The 24,087-nt window shown below is 47.6% G+C and overlaps 1 protein-coding gene across 1 annotated transcript in view; it reads right to left on the reverse strand.

Annotated features, from left to right (window-relative positions):
* The window catches only part of LOC134449012 (zinc finger protein 236-like), a 147,808-nt gene that overhangs the window by 69,380 nt on the left and 54,341 nt on the right, over nt 1-24,087 (reverse strand). Inside the window, exons 15-19 of the mRNA XM_063198747.1 lie at nt 23,594-23,695; nt 14,854-14,996; nt 14,086-14,177; nt 2,594-2,745; nt 1,034-1,216 (exon numbers count right to left, since the gene is read on the reverse strand). Of these exons, the coding sequence (XP_063054817.1) occupies nt 1,034-1,216; nt 2,594-2,745; nt 14,086-14,177; nt 14,854-14,996; nt 23,594-23,695 (672 nt within the window). The remainder of the gene's footprint in view (nt 1-1,033; nt 1,217-2,593; nt 2,746-14,085; nt 14,178-14,853; nt 14,997-23,593; nt 23,696-24,087) is intronic.

Below are 24,087 nucleotides of genomic sequence, written 5' to 3' on the forward strand. Positions count from 1 at the left end.
CCTTACAAGTTACTTACGGTATGCAGGCATTAACATTGTATGTATTAGTGCTAATAGATGTATCCCTAAAATAAAGTGTTACCAAAAACTTTTTTTGTGGGATTGTGCACAAGTCAAACAGCAAAAGACACCAAGAAAGAATTAGTTTGAACACTCCTTTTATGTTCTTTTCTGCTGTTTATTTATCGCAAAAAAAGTCACTTTTTTGCTCAGCACAGGGGATTATGCTTAAATTAAGCCACAAAAGACACCAGGAAAGATTATCTTTGGCGACAAGATTAATTGTTTCATTTCATCAAACATTTTTCATGAAATCAATTGAGTCGTTTGGTCTTCAGGTTTTGAATAATAATATTATAATCTGCTGAATGCATGAAATGTACGCAGAAGCGCATCTGCCATGTAGTAATAGAGTAGTAGAGTAGAGTTACTTTATAAATCCCAAAGGGAATTTGATTGGGGTAATCTAGTAAGGAAGTCATGAGGCATAAACACTCAACGATTAAGAAATCAGAATGTGTGTGTTTGTGTGTGTGTTTCACTCTACATGCATGTTTGTGTTTCACCCTACCTCTGGATCCTACGGTGTGGTCTTTCCTCAAGTGTGTGTGTGTGTGTGTGTGTGTGTGTGTGTGTGTGTGTGTGTGTGTGTGTGTGTGTGTGTGTGTGTGTGTGTGTGTGTGTGTGTGTGTGTGTGTGTGTGTGTGTGTGTGTGTCTGTCACCCTGTACCTCTGGATCCTATAGCGTGACCTTACCTCAGGTGTGTGTGTGTATGTATGTGTGTATGTGAGAGTGTGTGCGCAAGTGTTTCACCCTACCTTTGGATCCTATAGCGTGGCCTTTCCTCAGGTGTGTGTGTGTGTGTGTGTGTGTGTGTGTGTGTGTGTGTGTGTGTGTGTGTGTGTGTGTGTGTGTGTGTGTGTGTGTGTGTGTGTGTGTGTGTGTATTTCACTGTGTACCTCTGGATCCTATAGCGTGGTCTTTCCTCAGGTGTGTGTGTGTGTGTGTGTGTGTGTGTGTTTCACTGTGTACCTCTGGATCCTATAGCGTGGTCTTTCCTCAGGTGCTTGCGGCAGAGCAGGTTGGTGCGGAAGGTCTCCTCGCACATGGGGCACTTGTAGGGCTTCATGTTCAGGTGGATGATCATGTGACGGTTCAGGCTGCCGTTGGTGGTGAAACATGCCTCACACACGTTACACTTGAAGGCCTTCACCCCTGGCGGATTGGCAAACAGGCAGCGCAGGCAAACATGTTATTGAACGGGAAAGTCAGAAGGAAAAGGGGGAACAACAACAACAACAACAACAACAACAACAACAACAACAACAACAACTATAGAACCATAATGATCTAGAAACCCTGATCTCAACCTAATGGCAACCCTCAGATTTCAATCCTCCTGACTAGGGATGTAAACAATTAATCGACTTGCCTCGAAAGTATCTCTACTGTCTGAGAGAAGAGCGCCAGGTCTACATGTATCTTACCTGTGGCAGCCTTACAATAATGTCCCATACCTGTGTGTGAGGTGTGTTGGGGTGGGCCTTGACTAATGCCTCTTACCTGTGTGTGTGTTGAGGTGGGCCTTGAGTAATGTATCTTACCTGTGTGTGTGTTCAGGTGGGACTTGAGTAATGTATCTTACCTGTGTGTGTGTGTTGAGGTGGTACTTGACTAATGCCTCTTACCTGTGTGTGTGTTCAGGTGGTACTTGACTAATGCCTCTTACCTGTGTGTGTTCAGGTGGGCCTTGACTAATGTATCTTACCTGTGTGTGTGTTCAGGTGGGACTTGACTAATGTATCTTACCTGTGTGTGTGTTCAGGTGGGACTTGACTAATGTATCTTACCTGTGTGTGTGTTGAGGTGGGACTTGAGTAAAGTTGTGTGTACATCAAAAGCGACCTGTGTGTATGTTGAGGTGGGACCTGTCTAAGGCATGTGTGTGTGTGTGTGTGTGTGTGTGTGTGTGTGTGTGTGTGTGTGTGTGTGTGTGTGTGTGTGTGTGTGTGTGTGTGTGTGTGTGTGTGTGTGTGTGTGTGTGTGTGTGTGTGTGTGTGTGTGTGTGTGTGTGTGTGTGTGTGTGTGTGTGTGTGTCTGTGTGATGAGGTGGGACTTGACTAATGCCTCTTATCTGTGTGTGCGTTGAGGTGGGTGGGCCTTGACTAATGTACTGTATCTTACCTGAGTGTGTGATTCAGGTGGGACTTGAGTATTAATGCATCTTACCTGAGTGTGTGTTGAGGTGGGTGGGACATGACTAATGCATCTTACCTGTGTGTGTGTGTGTGTGTGTGTGTGTGTGTGTGTGTGTGTGTGTGTGTGTGTGTGTGTGTGTGTGTGTGTGTGTGTGTGTGTGTGTGCGTGTGTGTGTGTGTGAGAGTGATTCAGGTTGGCCTGGAGTAATGCATCTCACCTGTGTGTTTGTTGAGGTGGGACTTAACTAATGCCTCTTACCTGTGTGTGTGACTCAGGTGGGACTTGACTAATGTTTCTTCCCTGTGTGTGTTTATGTTAAGGAGGGACTTGGGTATCAATGCATCTTACCTGTGTGTGTGTTCAGGTGGGTGGGACATGACTAATGCATCTTACCTGTGTGTGTGTTCAGGTGGGACTTGAGGACCCCGGCGGAGACGAAGCTGCGTCCACAGAGGTTACACCTGTATGGTTTCTCTCCTGTATGCGAGCGCACATGCTGCTTCAGGTGACTGGACTTCTTGAAGCCCTTGTTGCAGATATTGCACCTGGAAGTTAAAGGAGAGCACAACTAGGGGTGTAAATCACCTCCATGATGATGCCATTCAATATCGATTTCTTGCTGTACGACAGCGATTCGATTATTTTCTATACTTAAGAATGCCCCACCATACGACACGATTCTTTTTTCTTCCAATTGCTTTTCCACTTCTATTATGTTATGGAGCTAGGGCATTGGGCAGGGGCCAGAGATTCGATCATTTTCAATACTTAAGAATGCCCCACTATGTGATATGACTTGATTTGATTGTCGGCCGTAGGATCGATGCATATCGATTAATATTTACGCCCCTAAGCACAACATCAAGATACAAGATAAGATGTTTTATTTCGTTCCTACTGACCGCCAGGCGGTGCTTTAGCACTGAATGATCCATCGCATGCTCATGCAGGTCGAGAGTTAATAACAAAATTGTCACTTGTGACCCGGGTGACGCGCATGCGCATTCCGTCCTACTCCGGAACTTAAGGCATGCGTGCCCCGGAAGTCCTCGCTTTTCATCTTCTCGTGCGATACATCAGGTTTGATGAGAGTTTGCGTTCCCATTACCAGTCTTATGTTTTTACATGGAGCTGCGGTATTATTCGCCCTCCTTTAGACTGTGAATGCAATTTTGACCTTCGAAACTGGTGAGTACTGCTGCCTTCGGGCGTTTTCTTGTTCTCGCCCTGCGGGGTATTTCTAGCTGCGCGTCTCGCAGGTGTTCACGCCTGACGGCGCCTCGGTATTGTTGATGATGAGACTTTGCGTTCCGATTACCAGTCTTATGTTTTTACAGGGAGCTGCGTTATTATTCGCCCTCCTTTGGACTGTGAATGCAATTTTGACCTTCGAAATTGGTGAGTACTGCTGCCTTCGGGCGTTTTAATGTTCTCGCCCTGCGGAGGATTTCTAGCTGCGCGTCTCGCAGGTGTTCACGCCTGACGGCGCCTCGGTATTGTTAGCATTGTGGCTAATGTGATGCTGCGTTCTGCTCTGTTGTGGGTGCGTTCGCCTGTTAGCCTGTAGCGGTCGTTTGTGTTTTGTGTTTTGAAACGCCTTGAGTAGTTTTTCACGCTCGGTAACAGTCGTATTCTGGGTTTGTTTGGCCGTGGGTGATTTCGCCTTGGGCTACCCACGGACGCAGGTGGCGTTTCCGCCGCTTCGGCTGGTACTGCTTTTCTGTTTATAACTTTCTTGTGTTACACTACTGTTCTCTTTCGACTGTTACGCGTTGTCTGTGTTGTGTCGGTGTTTTCGCCCCTCAGCTCCCGATTGCGATCAAGTTTTGCCCTTTTGGATGCTATCCGCGACTTCCTAATGTCGCCTCCCTACTTTTGAAGAGTGAGATTTTCCTGGCCGAGGGTGTCTGCGCCTACACGCCAGTGACAGTTTCTGATTATTTCTGTCCGGGGGTGTTTCCGCCTCCGCTGCGGTTATCAATACTTGAGTGTCCCCGCTCCGTTTTGGTTAATTATTGCTGTCCAGGGGTGTTTCCGCCTCCTCGACAGTTTGACTACTACTCCCTACTGTATTTCCACTCATTCAGTGTCGTTTTTGTTATTGTACAAAAAAGAACGATTAAGCTTACAGGGACACTGTGCAGGAAATGGTCTAAAAGGGTACTGCAACTATGCTGCTTATTGACATTGAGCTGCCTATTGCCAAATTTGGTCTTGACATTGCAGTTTACTACGTATTACACGACTATTCCCTAGTATGGTCCAAGTGGACTCATTCTTTCCAGCTACAAATGGCTATTTTTGGAAATCCAACGTGGCGGACCTGGAGAGGATCCCCCTTTTCGTGTATGAAAAGTGCTATTTTTCCAGTCATAATCAATACTTCGTATTTGATGGTGATGGTAAGTATTCATGAAATAGGTAACATTAGTGAATGGATAGCATAGCGTCTGGGAATAAAACGACTACAAATCTCACACAGTGTCCCTTTACCGTGAGTCAAGGCTGGGCGTTCTATGTATTTCGGACCGGGGGTGTGTACGCCTCCACGGCAGTTTATACTATATTCCTGAGTTTTACTGCAGTCTCTGACCGAGGGTGTTTCCGCCTCTACGACAGTTTATACTGTTTTCCCGCAGTCTCTGACTGAGGGTGTTTCCTCCTCTACGGCAGTTTGTGCTATTTTCCTGCGTTTTACTGCGGTCTCTGACCGAGGGTGTTCCGCCCCTACGGCAGTTACTGGCTTTTTTATCATTTACTGAGGGTGGTTTCGCCCCTAAAAGTACCCTTTCAAGTGCCTGTGGGTGTCTGCGCCCCTACGGCCGCTACTGTTACCATTATGTTCCTGATCTGTGTGGACTGTCGTGCCCCGCTCGACCCCGAGGACGGGCACGAGCACTGTCCTGACTGCCTTGGCCTCAACCACCTGCGACAGGGACTTACTGAACTGGCTTGTACGCACTGCATGTGTCTGAGTGTGCCCACCCGGAGAGACAGGATTGCCCGGGTGGAGAGAGCGCGGCAGCCTGCCTGGCATGGCGGCCCTCAGAAGCGGCGCACACGCGAGCCTTCCCTTCAGGCTCCGGTGAAGGTCGCCAAGGTGGATGTGGTCGCTCAGAGGATGGACAAGATGGCCTCCGAGCTGGAGGAACTCAAGGCCCTGCTCCAGCAGCGGCTTGAGGCTCCGACTACAACGGCGTCAGCCACCGCGGTGTCTGCTGCTGAGGCTGCACTTCCGGCGGTCCCGCCGGAGCTGTCCCCGATGGAGCCGGTCCATGGTGAGGATGTCATCTCGACCAGAGCTTCGGAGAACCTGACGGTTGTCGATGCGTGGCACGGTCGGTCGGCCAGCACCGGTGGTGAAGGCGACGAGGACCCTGTCTCCGGCCGTAGCTCCACGAGGAGCTCTGTGAGAGCTCAGGGGTCGGTGGTGAGACCTGCCCTGAAGATGGCCCTGGCCCAGTTGGGGCTTGATGTCCCGGCGGCGGAGCCGGCCTCCAGGAGTGCGTTTTTCCAACTGCCCGCCACCCCTGTGGATCTTATTGTGCCCCCGTCCGCCCCCTATGTGGACGAACTACAACGTTGCTGGGCGGATCCTAGACGCTATGCGCACAGGACCTCTGACGACCGGGCGTTGGCCAGCATGCAAGGTGCCGCAGCACTTGGCCTTGATACCATGCCGGGGGTCGACCCGGCGCTAGCCGCCATGATCGTCTCTCCAGAGGACGCTCTGAGGCCGGACGCCCGCTGCCCCCTGCCACAGTGCCGCGTCACGGACGGCTACCTTTGCCGGGGATATGATGCGGCTGCGCGCGCGGCCCGCATTGGCAATTCGATGTCCCACGTCCTGCTGGCCTTGTCCCAGTCCCTCAAGACGGCTGAAGTTGACCAGGCAATCCTCGACCTCTCGGATGCTGCACTGCAGGCGTTCGCCTACATGACGCGGGAGCCGGGCAGAGCCATGTCCAACATGACCTTGGCGCGGCGACAAGTTTGGCTGGCACAATCCCCACTGGCGGAGCCTCATAGGAGGGCCCTCCGCTCACTACCTGTGGTCCCGGGACACCTGTTTGGACCTGCTGCCCAGGACGCGCTGCAACGTGGTGTGCAAGTCACCCAGGCCAGGCAGCAATTTGCGAGCCTCCATCGGCTCCCCGCTCGAAGATGGAGACCTACCTCCGCTGGACGCCAGCCTCCCCAGAGACCTCCTCCTGCCCCACAGCCCTGTCGATCGCCACGTGACAGATTTCGTCAGCCGACGGCGGTCCAGCGCAACTGGCACCACCTGGCACACTGGGAAGCGACGACATCCGACCCATGGGTGTTGTCCGTTGTCCCCGGGGTTACAGCATCCAGTTCGGGTCCCGACCGCCGAAGTTCCGGGGGTACGGGTGACCAGGGTCCGGGACAACGTCACGTCCAGGCCCTCCTACTCAAGGGGGCGATAGAGGAACTCGGGCCGTCCTCACAAGACAGTGGGTATTATTCCACTTACTTTATTATCCCGAAGAAAGGGGGCGGGCTTCGCCCCATTCTAGACCTGCGGCCCCTCAACAGACATCTCAAGACCTTGAGGTTCCGTATGCTGCGCACGGACGATGTGCTGTCCGGCGTCCGGGAGGGCGACTGGTTCACCTCCGTGGACCTGACCGACGCATACTTCCACGTGCCCATTGCGCCTCGGCATCGACAGTTCCTGCGATTCGCCTTCGAGGGACGGGCCTATCAATTCAAAGTCCTGCCGTTCGGCATTTCCCTGGCACCCAGGGTGTTCCCCAGAGTTGTGGCAGCTGCGCTCGCCCCGCTTCAAAGCAGCGGGCTGCGGGTATTTCCATACCTGGACGACTGGCTCCTCTGCTCGGAAACCAGGGAGCAGGCACTCCAGGATTCGGCCAGACTGCTTGCCCTCGTTGCGGCACTGGGCATCTCCGTGGACCTCAAGAAGAGCTCACTGACACCGGCGCAGGAGACTGTCTTCCTTGGCATCCGGTTGGACTCCCGGCGGATGACTGCACGCCCATCCGACCTACGAGTCGACGCCATCATCCAAAAGGTGAGCCAATTCCGCAGAGGCACGTCCCACACCCTTCACTCCTTTCAAGTGTTGCTTGGTATGCTCACTGCGGCGTCCCGCATTGTCCCTCTAGGCCTACTCTTACTGAGGCCTCTGCAAGTGTGGGTGAACGCTCTAGGCTTGCACCCCCAGCACCACCGCCACAGGCGGATCAAAGTTTCCTCCGGCTGCATTCTCTGCCTTCGTCCGTGGAGGGGGCGCTCCCGCCTGACTCACGGGGTGCCCATGGGCCTCATTGTACACCGCAGAGAAGTATTGACCACAGACGCCTCTCTGGCCGGCTGGGGTGCAGTATGGCAGTGCAGGACTGCTCGCGGCTTATGGAGCCCTCAACAACAACTGCTGCACATCAACGACCTCGAACTACTGGCGGTCATGATGGCCCTCAAGCATTTCCTACCCTGGCTTGCGGGGAGACATGTCTTGGTACGGTCAGACGATACATCGGTGGTGCACCACATCAACCACCAAACGGGGATGCAGTCCCGGTCCTCCCTGAGGCTGACGCAGCGGCTGCTTCCCTGGGCCTATCCGCGTCTTCTGAGCCTGAGGGCGATGTACTTGCCCGGCGTTCAGAACTCTGCTGCCGATCTTCTGTCCCGGGGTCACCCTCCTCCTGGCGAATGGAGGCTACATCCGGAAGTGGTACAGGCCATGTGGCACAGGTACGGATTGGCGCAGGTGGACCTTTTCGCCTCACTCACAACTACTCACTGCCCTCTGTGGTTCTCCCTCGGGCAGCCTGTGGGTCCACTGGGCCAGGACGCGCTAGCTCACGTGTGGCCGAGGACGCTCCTTTTCGCTTACCGCCACTCCCTCTCATACTACCCACCCTGGAGCGGATCGGGAGAGACGGCCACCGGACCCTCCTTGTGGCTCCCCGGTGGCCCGGGAGGCCTTGGTTTCCAGTGCTATACAGCATTCCGGACAGGGGGCCGTGGCGCCTCCCCCGGCGGATGGACCTCCTCTCTCAACTGGACGGTCAGCTCTGGCATCCGAACCCGGCTTGCCTGCGACTGTGGGTGTGGCCTCTCAGGGGCCCGACCCCATGCTAGCAGTGTGTGATCCGGCGGTTGCGCGTACCATCTCACACTCTCGCGCACCCTCCACCAATGCCTTGTACAGGAACAGGTGGAACCTGTTCGTTACATGGTGCGGCGAACAGGACTTGGAGCCGACGACTTGTAATGTACCAGACATCCTTACATTTCTGCAGTCCCTCTTTGACGGAGGTCTTGCACCTTCCACCATCAGGGTGTACACGGCGGCGATATCGCCTATGCGCTCCAAAGTGGAGGGCCTGACAGTGGGCTCGCATGCGCTGGTCAAGCGCTTTCTGAAGGGGGCTCTACGGCTGAGGCCGCCGCGCCGGGCCCCGACACCACCGTGGGATCTGCCCCTGGTACTGGAGGCATTATACGCAGAGCGCCCTTCGAACTTCTCGAGGACGCTGAGCTCAAGTGGCTTTCTCTGAAGACGGCCTTCCTCCTGGCAATGGCTTCGGCCAAGAGAGTATGTGAGTTGCATGCCCTCTCGGTTAGCCGGGAATGTCTGCAGTGGGGCCCTGAGGGCTCTTGGGTTACCCTATGGCCCAACCCCTCGTTTCTGCCTAAGGTTTTACCGACGTCTTATGTCAACGTCCCTCTCAGACTGGTGGCCTTCGACTCTCCCACCCAGGTGGGTGACGACGAGCTGACGGATACCCTGCTCTGCCCGGTACGGGCCTTGGAGTGCTATGTGAGAACGACTTCCGGTCTCGGCAGTCCGATTGCCTGTTTGTCTGCCACTCGGGGAGTAGGCGGGATCAGGCATTATCCAAGCAGAGGTTGTCGTAGTGGATCGTGGATGTCATTGCATATGCATACACGTCCAGTGGCCGGGCGGTACCTCAAGGAGTTTGAGGTCATTCCACACGGAGTGTGGCTACATCATGGGCGGCCCTGAGGGGAGTCCCGCTACCCGACGTCTGTGCTGCTGCATCTTGGACGTCAACATGTACGTTTGCCCGGTTCTACAGGATCAACGTGGCAACTCGCAACTCCCTGGCCACGGCGACGCTGCGGGGCTCTACATAAGCCTTCAGACTGGGTGCATTGGTCTTCCTCGTGACCATGTTGGTACTAGTCATCCAGTGCTAAAGCACCGCCTGGCGGTCAGTAGGAACGAAATAGAACGGAGGTTATGTATATAACCATGGTTCTATGAGTTCCGGATGACCGCCAGGCCTTGGCTGTCACTCGGAATACTGACGAGAAGATTGCCAAGCGAGGACTTCCGGGGCGCGCATGCCTTAAGTTCCGGAGTAGGACGGAATGCGCATGCGCGTCACCTGGGTCACAGGTGACATTTTTGTTATTAACTCTCGACCTGCATGAGCATGTGATGGATCATTCAGTGCTAAAGCACCGCCTGGCGGTCATCCGGAACTCATAGAACCATGGTTATATACATAACCTCCGTTTTATTGCCATGTACTTGTGACTTTTGACATTCATCAGCAATGAAAGGATTTGTCCTCAAAGAAGTCCCCAAAAGAAAAAGAAAAACAGTAAGATAGAAAAGCCTTCTCAGAAATAAAGCATGCTTAAAAAAAGATGTGAAAAAGAATTGTGTGACATCAACAGGCTCCTGAACATTTCTCTAATTAGTAAACAGACAACATCGTTAATCACTGTCAGCCAATGATGGAAATAAGCTTGACATTATACTGTATTGTCCTCATGATTGATGTCTTGAAGAGGCATTGCAACTAATTTTGGCTTGCAACGAAGCGTTTTCTGAGTTTTCTGACGTTTTCTAAGTTTAAAAGTTTTTTTTTTTTTGCTGAAATCCATTAACCCCATCCTAAGCCTGGATATAGTGTAAAACAAAGAAGATACGCGCTCCACGCTTCTAAATTAACAATCCAGTGCAACTACAGCAGGACTAATAATAGACATCCGTGTGGCACCAGATTATTTTTCCCTTGATATAGTGTATTTCAATGATTTGGTCCTAATCTGTATAGTGTCAATGTCTTAATGAAGGAAAGAAGTTGGGGACATGGGAGATAAATATGCTAAAAATTTCAAAATCATCCCTCTCTTCAGCAGCAGGTAAATTTCACATCAGTAACAGGTTTACCACAAAAAACATTTTCATTGTTTACTGCTTATTGTATTATGTCCAAGTATCCAGTTATTTCCAAGTATTCGGCACCAGTTTATATCTAGCAACAAGCAGCAAAAGGCCCCACTTCTAGTTTGCTGCCCTTGACCGTGTTTGGATAGGAATTACGATGCAAGAGAGGCCAGCTGACTGCCTAACGTGTTACACCAACATCCATCTCAGCTCAATCTGTCACCTTTCACATGCCAGCAGAGAGAGAGAGAGAGAGAGAGAGAGAGAGAGAGAGAGAGAGAGAGAGAGAGAGAGAGAGAGGGAGGGAGTGCACAGAGTGCTTTGGCTGAAGAAGCGGTGTGTGCATGTTGATCAATGCACACACACACACACACACACACACACACACACACACACACACACACACACACACACACACACACACACACACACACAAACACACACGGACACGCACGGACACACACACACACACTGACACACACGTCACGGCAACAAAATGTGCCAAGACATTTCGCAAGACAAGTTAAGTTTTTCAAGACAATTTTGCAACATTGCTGCTCCTCAGACAGATTTATGAATTGGACCTGCCTTGACAATTCTCAAAGAAACCAATTGGGCTACCAGCACTGCACTGTGCCAAGCTACTTAATTACTTTTTCTTGAGCTACACCACAAATCTAGCCCCATAATGAATGCAATCAACTTCCTAAATGTTAATACACAAATGCAATTAACTTTTCCCCCATGGCAATACATTGGTATTTTTGCCTTGTGCAGACTGACCCCTTTAGAAAAAATCAGACAATAAAGTTTTAGGGTGCCCTGTGTAAAATTTGAAGTAATTTTTTCCCAGAATTCATGTTGCCAATTCACGAGTGTTACCTTTTCAATGAATACTTACCTCCACCATTAAATTCGAAGTATTGATTGTGACTGGGAAAATTGCATTTTTCATACATGAAAAGGGGGATCTTCTCCATCTGCCATTTTGAATTTTTATCTGCAAAACTTACTGTATTGTGGTCATACTAGTACATATTAGTTAATCATTTGGTAAATATTCATGAAAAGATCATATTTGGCAGTAGACAGCACAGTCAATGAGCAGCATAGTTGCAATACCTATTCTGGTCTCCAAATCGAAGGTGTGCTAAAGGGGCGTTTACCCGCCATCACATGGATACCGGAAAAGAACTATCCGGAACTATCTCTCCCTTTAAGATCTCTGGTGCACATTTAAGTTTAGAGTCCAAGATAAGTTCATCCTGTGTTTGGCTACAACACTTGAGTATCTCCCCAGAAATCATAAGGGACAAAAAAAACACACAATATAAATAATTTAAAAAGTAAATAGACAATTCATATATCAAAGTCTCTTTTGTGTCTTCTGATCTTTAAAAAAGAAACCTCTCCCTGCCCCCTCTCCACGCTCCCTTTCTTCCACACCCTCTCTGTTGCTGCCTGTTTGCTAGCGTAATCAGTTTGGAGCTGTCCTTCAGATATGGCGCGGCCTTCCCTGCAACGCTGCCTCAGACAGCTCGAGCCAGAGAGAGGAGGCATGATGAGAGGACTAATGAGAGATGAGACCAGGGGGCCCTGCCGTGGCTAACCGGTAGGGCACTCGTCTGCCATGCGGCTGACCTGGGTTTGATTCCTGGCCTGGGTCCTTTGCCGACCCCTCCCCGTCTCTCTCCCCATTTGCTTCCTGTCCACCTCCTCAAACTGTCCTGTCAAATAAAAAAGTCTAAAAAGACCAAAAGAATATCTTTAAAAAAAATAAAGACGAGACTAGGGAAGGGACTAGTGGCGCAAAACTAATGTACAAAGAAAGAGAAAATTATCTTCTCGCAATCAATCTTGCCCAATTTCTCTTTCTCTCTCGCTCTTTCTGGCCCCACCGTGGCCAACCGGTAGGGCACTCGTCTGCCATGCGGCTGACCCCGGTTTGTTTCCCGGCTCGGATCATTTGCCGACCCCTCCCCGTCTCTCTCCCCATTCGCTTCCTGTCCACCTCTCAAACTGTCCTGTCATTTTTTTTTTCTTTAAATAGCGGACTAATTAGAGAAGAGACCTGGGAAGGGACCAACGGCATAAAGAACTAATGTACAAAGAAAAAGGAAATGAACATCTTCTCGCAATCAATCCTGCCCAATTTCTCTTTCTCCCTCACTCTTTCTCAAAGGGTCCTGATGGGTAAATGAACAAATGGCAGCACACAACAATCCACGTTCATGAATTCCAGCAATTGCAGTGCAATTTGGAAAGCAGAACTGGATGCTGGAAACTGGACCACATAGTCATTTATCAACCTCAGAAGAAAGGTTCACGACCTATTTTTGAACAAACGCCCCTTGACCTCAACATAAGCCTGCTAGCGTCCTCCTATAATACTCCTAAGTATTAAAACATGAAAAATGGCCATTTGCAACTGAGCACCGCCCCTCTCCGCTGTCTCCTTCACAACACCCCCCCAAGGTCTCCCTATTGTCCCCTGGGGGGGCTATGGAGCTCCCTGTGGAGAAACGCTATCTTAGATGGACCTAAATCAGTGGTGCTCAAACTGTGGTACGTGTACCACTGGTGGTACTTGAGACATCTCTGGTGGTACTTGGAAGAATAATTTTATGTGCATTGATTTGGAGGCATTATCAGCTAGAACAGCATGATCATAACCACCGTTTTTATTGCTGGCGTCTGGCAATCAGTTGCCTGAAAATTATGACAAGTGAAAAACTGAGCTAGTGCGTTACAGTAGTCCACATTTTCGTCATGATGGACGAAGGCCTTTACTGCGATATTCTTGTGCTTGTTGTCAAGGTGGTACTCAGAGGGCTCAATATTGTCTCAGGTGGTACTTCACACAAAAAGTTTGAGAACCACAGACCTAAATGATACCTACCGGCACCTATATCCTTCCTGTTTGAATTGAGAGTCGCGATGAACCACTAAATGTGTCACCTGTGTGGTATGCCTAAGACTATTGAGTGAGCCACCAGATTTCCTACAAAAACAAAAATATGTATTTTCTACTAGAATATGGAGGGCACACTCTCTTTTGTGATTTAATGCTAATTTGTCTTGGCATATTTGCGAAATGAGATTTTCCCCAAAAAGTTTTAAATGGTTTCATGTTTTCGATTGTATACAAAAGAATCATCACTATCCCAAAGAACGCAGCAGTTTGTGAAATTAAAGGGAATGTAATGATGAAAGGATCTCATTTCCAAGATTAATGGAAAGTCCCCTGCAGGGCATTACATCTTTTATGGGTTGGACGGTGAATTATTCATTACTTTAATGAAAAATAGCTTTTGATATCGCCTTTGTTTTCAAATTGCTGACTTGTAAGATAAATAAATGGCTGGTAAAACAAATGTATCAACACACTAAAACACACACGTACGCACACACAGTACTGCCCTACTCTATTTTACTCTACAGAGAGAGACAGACGGACAGACAGACAAACATGCATGCATGCACACGCACACTCACACTCTCACACACACACATGTACACAAATGTGCACGCACACATGCACACGCATGCACGCACGCGCGTGCGCGCACACACACACACACACACACACACACACACACACACACACACACACACACACACACACACACACACACACACACACACACACACACACACACACACACACACACACACACACACACACACACACCTGTAAGCTCTCTTGATTTCCTCCTCCTGATAGTCCTGTGTAGATGAGAGCTGCAGCTCCCCTTGCGATGGCTCCTGCAACAGATCCCCGGCCTAAACAACACAACACACCACATAGCTCGCTTAGCATGTTGTCTCACATGTGATTATCAGTGATGGGCAAAATGTGTTCATTAGTCTACAATTCAGTGCAACATACGCAAGGTGACCTTGCTATTTTTACCCGTACCATTGAAACAGGTGATCATTCAACCAGCCAATCACCTGGCTGAATTGGGAAGGTAAGAAGACAAAGTCATTTGGAATACTGGCATGGAACTAGATTGCATGGAATCCATTTTGCTCATCACTGTAGATTATTAGAAAATGTGATTCAGAGGGACAGTTTAAGACAAAGAGAAAGAAAAAGACGGAGAGGGAGAGGAAAACAGGATCACTAAAACAAAGGATGAAAAATGACACTGAGAGTGAAATAAAAAAAGAGTGAGACAAAGTCATACGGGGGGCAGAGAGGGATGGTGAGAGAGAAAGAGCTTTGGCTGAAGAGGAGGTATGTGTGAGGTTTGTGAGAGACGAAGAGAGATGAACATCAGACAGACAGACAGACAGACAGACAGACAGACAGACAGACAGACAGACAGACAGACAGACAGACGGACGGACGGACAGACAGACAGACAGACGGACAGACGGACAGACGGACAGACGGACAGACGGACAGACGGACAGACAGACAGACAGACAGACAGACAGACAGACAGACACCTACCACCTCAGTGCTGGTGACGTGCAGCATGTTCTGGGGGTGGTAGCTGGAGGAGAGGGCCTGAGACTCCAGGGTGCTGGAGTCCTGCAGCTGCTGCACTGTGGAGAACTGAGGAGGCGCGCTGTAGCCCTCCGCAATGGTGAAACCTGCAGAGGTTAGAACGTTTTTATCAGTTATAGATTATTGTGTTTCATCAATATAACAAGTTAAAGCAATTTACTATCATTAAGAGGGTGGTGGCACTGGGGCCAACTTGAGGCAACTCCACAGGTCGACAAGGATTGTCTTCATAATTAAAAACCCTTTATTTAGTTTGAGGCATTGTTAAACAGGTAAGACCGCCAACCGGTTTCAACCCTCACTGGGTCTTCATCAGGGCATTCAGGTGGAGTCACTTTAGGTGACCTACTTATCAGTTCAGAGGGTAAAAATAAAAATATAAAGTCCATTTGGAGTATGTACAGTAAATATCAAAAATAATAACTTGATCAAAAAAGGAAATAATAAACAAAAACATCTCAGAAAGGGCCAAACATCCATCTCCTCATTGAGGCTTGAGGGGCGCAGAGCATCAAATTGATGGATCCAGTATGTGTAATGCTGGAGTAGTAGCTTCAGGCGATCGCCACCTCTAGGTGATGTCTGGCTGTGCTCTAATGCCCCTAATTGTAGTAAACTCGCGTCTCTATTGCGCGCACTGTTGAAATGACACGAAATCGGGTAGTCCTCACTATTGCACCATATTGCATATTTATGTTCCGCTACCCTTTACCTCAGGTGACTTATGGTTCTCCCAAAGTAAAAACAATTGCAAGGGCATATACTGTAAGGCGATACACAACATACCGGATGTAGTGTTACAATTCACATAGTGTTTGCTTTTATGTTGTTCTTTAGTTTTAAAATCAATGAAGTCTGTGTGTTGTTTGATGTTAGGACAGTGGTTACACAAATATTGCAAGCACTTAAAAGTTCCTGGCATTGATTCCTTCTTTCTTGCCGGTCTTGAAGTTTACAAAGTTGGAGAACAGGAGTGCTCAGAAATTCTTTTTCTTCTGTGCAATTTATCATCATATTCCGCTTCTTTATGGAGGAGAACTGAGGAAGCGCGCCGTATAACGCTGCTATGGCGTGTTAGAGAATTGAGGACGGGACGCTGTCACCCTGGTGTCAGAGCTGATGGGGGATAAGGGTCTGTCACAAATATGTGATACCACATAGCATACCATCATATATACGCAGATATTACCATTAACGTTGTGTATGTGTATGTGTATGAGTGTGTGTGTGTGTGTGTATGTGTGTGTAATAAAATACCTAAAATGATCTCTCCAGCACAGAACTGCATAACAAGTCTCTGTGAATGTGTGTGCGTGAGAGAGAGAGAGAGAGAGAGAGAGAGAGAGAGAGAGAGAGAGAGAGAGAGAGAGAGAGAGAGAGAGGCGCGCGCGCGCGCGCGCTCTGAGAGAGAGAGAGAGAGAGAGAGAGAGAGAGAGAGAGAGAGAGAGAGAGATGCCCAAAAATGATTACCCCAAATGATCTCCCCAGCTCATTTAAAAAAAAAAAATGAAAAGAACTGCATAACAATATCCAACAGCCATATTGAGATTAGTCTAAGTTGGAGGATAACAAATATGCAGTGGAAATAGGGCAGAATACGACAAACTCAGCAGCGTTTGCCTCAGCATCTGACTCTTCATTAGCGCCGAGAAACTCTGAGCTAAGGGTGCTGATCCAACAGCAACTTAAAATGGGACAGGGCCAGGAAGAGTGCTTATGAAACTTTTCTAGACAGAGCTCTCAGATTTCATTAAAACTTGCACAGTAATGCCCTGCCGTGGCCTAACAGCAGGGCACTGGGCTGCTACGCCGGCGACCCGGGTGGGATTGCCGATCCTTCCCTGTCGCTCTTTCCCAGTCATTTCCTGTAGTCATCTTCACTATGCTGTCTTAATAAGACACGAAAAGCCCCCCCCAAAAAAAAAATATATATAAAAAAACAGTAGCCATAGTTACTGTAACTACCGGCCTTGTACCTGCCACACTTGTGCTACATAAGCCCACACACACACACACACACACACACACACACACACACACACACAGACACAGACACAGACACACACACACACACACACACACACACACACACACACACACACACACACACACACACACACACACACACACACACACACACACACATTCCTATCTTCTGCACATCAGACTACAAACCATTTGTAACAGTAAATAGTATTACAGGCAGCTGCCCTTTGAGGGTTTGCTTTTAGAGGACGTGGGGAGCACACGAATACGCATGTATGCATGTACACACGCACACACGCACAAACAAACATACGCTGTCCTGTCTCATGCCCCTTTATTGGCCTTTGTGGATACGTGGATACTTTATCTAACATGATCAGCCTTAACCCATTGATGCCTGATGCTGCGTTGCGCAACATTGGCCCTGACGCCTGGAGCTGCATTATGCAACATTCAGGCTCATGTGATTTGAGACAACTTTATTAAAAAATCTCTGCTTGTTTCAGATTAATGAACACAATCTAATGAAAGATGAGGGTCTTAGCGTTTAAATGCAACCTAGAGCATATTTTTATGTGCTTCAGAAGCTGAGATATTTAGGTTTTTATAGGCTGATGGCAGCTTTTCTTAAAAAGGGCTCAGGCATTCAGCACCCTTTTTTGCAGGTGCCTTAGGTGTCAATGGGTTAATGCTCAGCCTGCCTGACCCTTCGCCTGCCTCTCCTATCCCCTGTCCCGCCCATCAAGTCCAACATGGGCCTCCGTCTCCATTGTGGGGGCAGCCATAGTTTAGTGGTTAAGGAGATGGGCTTTAGATCAAGGGGTTCCTGGTTGGAATACCATCCTTTCCCTCCATATTTCACTGCATGGATGAGGTGCCCTTGAGCAAGGCACCTAACCCTACACTGCTGCAGGGACTGTAGCCAATACCCTGTGCTTAAAATAACGAAGTCACTTTGGATAAAAGCATCAGTTAAGTGAAATGTAATGTAATTGTATGTGTTTGTCAAGTGTGTTGTGAGTACATTGTCTGCAAGTGTTTTCATGTCGTAATGTTTGTCTGATTTTTGTTACTCCTGCCTCGGGACATAGGATGAAACTATGCAACTTAGCAGCTATGCTAACTCTACAACAGCGTTCCCCAACCTGTTTTTGACCTGTGTACCCCTTAAGCAATTTTGTCATATGATGAGTAGCCCCTTACTCATGCTCTGTACGGTATCTGTTCCTCTATCCCAATGTGACTACTACACATATATTTGCTATTATTACATTGTGTTCTCTGCGTACCTCTAGTGGTACATGTACCTCTGGTTGGGAAACACTGCTCTAAAACAACTATATTGATGTTTTTTTTTTTTTTAAATAAATGAAACGGATGAAAGAATCTACCACGGTAGCATAAAGGGCAGCACACAGGCCTAACAGCATTTGCAAATGCTACCCATTTGTCAAAATAGGTTACGTTCCCACCAAGCACGTCAACCTATGTACAGTCTAACTATGATGAATGGAAGTAGCCTACAGCATTATGTGTAGATAAATATAACAATAAGACAAACTGTACTTCTGAAAAATCAGGACAAAAATGGAGAGGTAGGGTAAATGGAGTTGAAGTTATAAAATGTTGTTTGGAAGCGTTTTAGTTATGGCCACACTGAAAGATAATGATTACAAAGCCTCTATGTAGAACATGTAAGGACCTTCTCTGAAACGCCTTACGAAAAAAAGATGTCAAATATGGGAATAATTGATATTGATGTGGGAAAATCCCAGCATATCATGTTTTTTTTTGCTACATCAGCCTGTATTGACAGCAGATGTTCCCTTTCCATTTGGATCTAAATATAAAGCTTCTAGAATCCTGACAGCCTGTCTCCATGGCAGCTTCTGGACGTTTTGCTGCGCAGTGGAAGCTGCAAGGACAAGTCAAGGATGGAGCCACTTTGCAAATCATTTGCACTTGGCTGAGAACGAGCTTAACTCATCTACCACTGTCACCGAGTCCAGGCCAGTCAGTCCCGGGAAGTGGATGGCTTTCCGCTTCAACAGGCTGCATAATTGACTGTGCTGAGGAAAAAGTGAGTGGCCATATCAGCCCCATTCTCTACAATAAGTTAAAAATATATGCATATAACATTTATATACTGTGCCGCTGTCTTTTCGTTAGGTTTTATTGAATAAAATGGGCGCACCTATACCTGTAACTTTGCCAATTTTGACACTAAATGACAGAGACTCAGAGTAGCACGCACCTACTGTAGCTCGAGCGAGTTACTTTTTATGAACTCTTCATTACCTTGAAGTGTTGGATGGATGACATCATTCTTAAGGCAATAGGTCTTAAGTTGTTGAAGTAAAGCATTTCCTGTACACATATACTGTACGTACTGCATGTGCACAATGTCTGTGATGTTATATGTTCACATGTATACACACGTCTTTCTTTGAATGAGTTTTGACAAGCGATGCTAAAAGAATTTCAGTGTCCACTGACAATAAAGTTAGCTGACCATGACATTATGTTATATGTCGTGTATATTATTATATTTGCCAACCATTACAGTACATTGAATTTAGCTGATGGTTTCAACCGGAGTGGCTCACAACCATTTAGGTTCAGGGACAATACGCCTGGAGCAATTGGCGATTAAGTATCCAAGGCTTGGCCCTACCGTGGCCATTTGCAGATCCTTCCCTCACTCTCTTCCTCCCCACTCATTTCCATTATCCAAAGCACTCTTCCAAAAAATAACCTAAAATTGCTTTAATATAACAGAAAAACCATACTTGATTCAGTAAAAACCATAGTAAGGCCTTCATCGGGGCAGGGTCAGCTGGAGCAGTGTTGGAGCTAGATGCCTTGCTGAAGGGCACATCAGCCATGAATGAGGGAGGGTGCATTAGAGACCTGGTGATTTGCTCCCAATCTTCATATTATATCCATCAAATATCTGGCCTTCCAATCTAAAGGCCTGCTCCATTAACCACTAGATTACAGCGAACTCGATTTTAAAATGGACTAAAATTTTATTTATACGCATTTTAGTATACATACTCTGCATTTTACATTTTTCATTTTTACTGTGCACATTTACTAAATCACATCTCAAACATGTACCATGATTCGAAATATGAAAGTCTAATGCAATGTTTGCCAAATGCAATGTAATGTAATGCAAACTATATGTTAAAAAGACAGGAAAGGTAGGAGAAGAGATGAGATGAGAAGATGATCTGAGTAATATGCTTCACTGGTGCAGCATAACCTCAGGAGGGGCAGGAGGACAAAAGAGGCGGTGGTGGCTCAGATAGAGGAGCCTGTTTGGCAACCAGAAGGTTGCAGGTTCAAGCCCTGGTCTGTCTGACTCCCATCGATGTTTCCTTGAGCAAGACACTTAACCCCAAATTGCTCCTAGTGGCAGGGTGGTACCCTGCGTGGAAGCTAAGGCCTCCGCCAGTGCGTGAATGTGAGTGTGAATGGGGGAATGTGAGGGATAAATGTCAAGCACTGTGAGAGCTCGAAGGAGTGGAAAAGCGCTTTATAAATGCAGTCCATTTACCATTTTACAAAAGAGGCGGGAGAGCCTGAGCCAGAGACTGAACAATGGCTTGATTAGACTATAGCTAACTCTACTTTAAAATGGACTAAAATGTTATTTATACACATTTTTGCATACATACATTGTATTTAATATTTTTTATTGCACATATCCTAGATTACATCCTCACACATGTACATCCTCACACATGTAGTTCAAAATACAAAGTATGAAAGTCTAATATGCAAACTATATGCTAAAAGACAGGAAAGGTGGGAGAACAGATGAGATGAGAAGATGATCTGAGTATGATGCTTCACTGGTGAAGCATAACCTCAGGGGGGGGCAGGAGGACAACAGAGTCTGAGCCAAAGCCTGAGCAATGGCATGATTCGGGCAATCAGCAGCAGGAGAGAGGAGGAAAGCCCTCGGAGCAGAGAAGGAGAAGATGCAATCTATATATCTCCATTCATCCCCTCCAAGCACACGCACGCACACAGGCACACAGGCACGCACGCACACACGCACGCGCACACACACACACACACACACACACACACACACACACACACACACACACACACACACACACACACACACACACACACACACACACAGCAGAGAAGGAGAAGATGCAATCTATGGGGTGGGGGAGGAAAGACAAACACAACCATCCCAATCTGTTCATCAGCATCATACTCTTCCTCTCTCTATCTCTCTCTCTTTCTTTATCTCTCGCTCGCTCTCTCTTTCTCTCTCTCCATTCATCACCTCTACCCACATACTGTACATGCACGTACGCGCACACACACACACACACACACACACACACACACACACACACACACACACACACACACACACACACACACACACACACACACACACACACACACACACACACACACGCACGTACGCGCACGCACACACACTCTTCCCCCCAAAGCCAATTGAGGAGTCATATTTGACAGGCAGATGGTATCTGTCAGTATATATGGCAAGGGCACACATGACACAGGGCTTCAAAGGGCCAGGTCCTTGCTAGAGTGCAGCCCAGGGCAAGGTGGGTGAGGGGTGGGGGCACTGTGTGTGTGTGTGTGTGTGTGTGTGTGTGTGTGTGTGTGTGTGTGTGTGTGTGTGTGTGTGTGTGTGTGTGTGTGTGTGTGTGTGTGTGTGTGTGTGTGTGTGTGTGTGTGTGTGTGTGTGTGTGGTATACTGTATGTGTATATGTGTGGACGGGCATGATTTAATGTGTACTCTGGGGATGATTGACTTGACTGTGTTTGTGCGGTGTGGTGTGTGTGTGTGTGTGTGTGTGTGTGTGTGTGTGTGTGTGTGTGTGTGTGTGTGTGTGTGTGTGTGTGTGTGATACTGTCTATACGGTATGTGTGGACGGGCATGATTTAATGTGTACTCTGGGGATGATTGACTTGACAATGTTTGTGCTGTGTGTGTGTGTTTGCGCGGTGTGTGTTTGCGCGGTGTGTGTTTGTGCGGTGTGTGTGTGTGTGTGTGTGTGTGTGTGTGTGTGTGTGGGTGAGCGGTGGGGGCACAGTATGTGTGATGTGTGCGCTTATCCAGTGTGTGTGTGTGGGTGTGGTATACTGTATGTGTATATGTGTGGGCGGGCATGATTTAATGTGTACTCTGGGGGTGATTGACTTTGTGTGTGTGTGTGTGTGTGTGTGTGTGTGTGTGTGTGTGTGTGTGTGTGTGTGTGTGTGTGTGTGTGTGTGTGTGTGTGTGTGTGTGTGTGTGTGTGTGTGTGTGTGTGTGTGTGTGTGTGTGTGTGTGTGTGTGCGGAGAGAGGGCTGCAGCAGGAAAGCCAATGGGCTACAATGAGTCATGTTCTGTATTACAACTTTATTGGATTTCTGTTGGTTTTGCAGGGTGCCAGTGATACAGCAGTGTAAACCCTTGCCTCTGTCGCTTGCGTCTGAATGTGTCAGTAATGCCTTGTTCACACCATGAGCAACATACGCTAAATGAGTGAAGGAAGTCATTATTTGTCTATGGAGGGAAAGCAAACTGGGCGAACAGAGTGAAATCGCCAGGGGCGAAGCGAGCTGAGCGACCGGAGACGTTATGTTATTAGCTAAATCAAACATGTCAATGTCGCGTCCAGAGCGAATGAAGAAAATTCATGGCGAAACTTCTTCAGCTACCTCTGCTACTAGGCAGCGCAGGTCGTGATTGAACGTGATTAAAACACTATCAAAACGTTTATCGATTTCAAAAAATAATTGGCAATTAATCGATAACTCGACTTGGGAGAGACCCAGGCAAAATGGGCATGACGAAGTGCATGTAATGAGGGGTGTGAAGAGTGGGAACATTTGACTAACCTTTGGATTCAAGAATGCAATTAGAAATTAATTAAAATTCAGCATTTTATCTCATTTTTAATTTTTTTTTTTTTTATTTAATAGGGATTTTGGGAGGGGGGTGGGCAGAGATTTGGGGGAAAAACACTGCTTATCAATTAATGGTAAGTCAATCGATAAGGTCAATGAACTAACAGTTAATGAATTAATCCATAATTCGCATCCCTAGTCTGTGTGTGTGCACCACGTGGTCGTGCCTGTCGTCTTTACATACAGTCACGCTACAGAATACAAAATGACAAAGCGCTGCTGCACATCTCCAGGTGAGATGGTGTTTTGCCAGGTGACTGTGGAGAAGTATAGGACAGGATGAAAGTATGTGCGTGAGTGAGTGAGTGAGTGTGCGTGAGTGAGTCTATGTGTTTGTTTTCTAGAATGCCTGAGGAGAGTTACGGCATATGGCCCAGGGAAAACAGTGAAACAGTAGAAGAGATAAAACATACAGATATAAAATGAGCAACACAACCAAAAGGCAGAGCCCAACGGAGACGGATGTGGATGTACATGTTCCCTCCTTCCCTACCTGCGATACTGGATTGCATGTTGGTGAGTTTACCAATGCATGTATAAGTGTGTTTGTGTGTGCGGATGTGTAGGTATGCAGGTACAGTAGGTAATGTGTGCGTGTGTGCGTGCATGTGTTTTTTCAGAATGATGAAAAATATGCAAATGCACATTATTAATACTATTATTATTATTATTATTATTATTATTATTATTATTATTATTATTATTATTATTATCATTGTATATGTGAGCATGTACATGGTACCTTGTGAGAGTGCAGGCTGGTCGTAGGTCGCCTGGGGTAGCGTGGAGGCGTCATACTGCCCAATATTCTGCTGAAGGGAGTGCTGAGCTCCTCCGAACTGATCTGTAGGGGAGACACAAGAAAGGCAAAAATGAAACCAAATCGAGTGGAAAATTGGCAAAAAAAAAAAAAAAATGAGAGAGAGACTGAGAAACCCAAAGCAAATAGACTCAGTCCTTCTCACAGGCCGTGGTGGAAGGTGAGAAATATCCCATTTCCTATTTTTCCAGTGGAGCAGGCAAACACGGATGCCGTTATGAAGTGTCAGAGTGGCAAAGCGCTGCAGAGACTAGCGAAGCAGGAGCTGTCCAGGAAGGTGACTGCCTTGGCCAATTGGTTATGGAGGCTTACGATGAAATGTCACAGCCATTAGTTAGTAATGGACCAGTGTAATAAAGGGCTGACTCGTGGGGTTTTGGTTTGGAGTATTTGAACAAATCTTAAGCTTGAAACAT

Source organism: Engraulis encrasicolus, chromosome 5 (assembly GCF_034702125.1).
Source record: "Engraulis encrasicolus isolate BLACKSEA-1 chromosome 5, IST_EnEncr_1.0, whole genome shotgun sequence".
Lineage (NCBI taxonomy): Eukaryota > Metazoa > Chordata > Actinopteri > Clupeiformes > Engraulidae > Engraulis > Engraulis encrasicolus.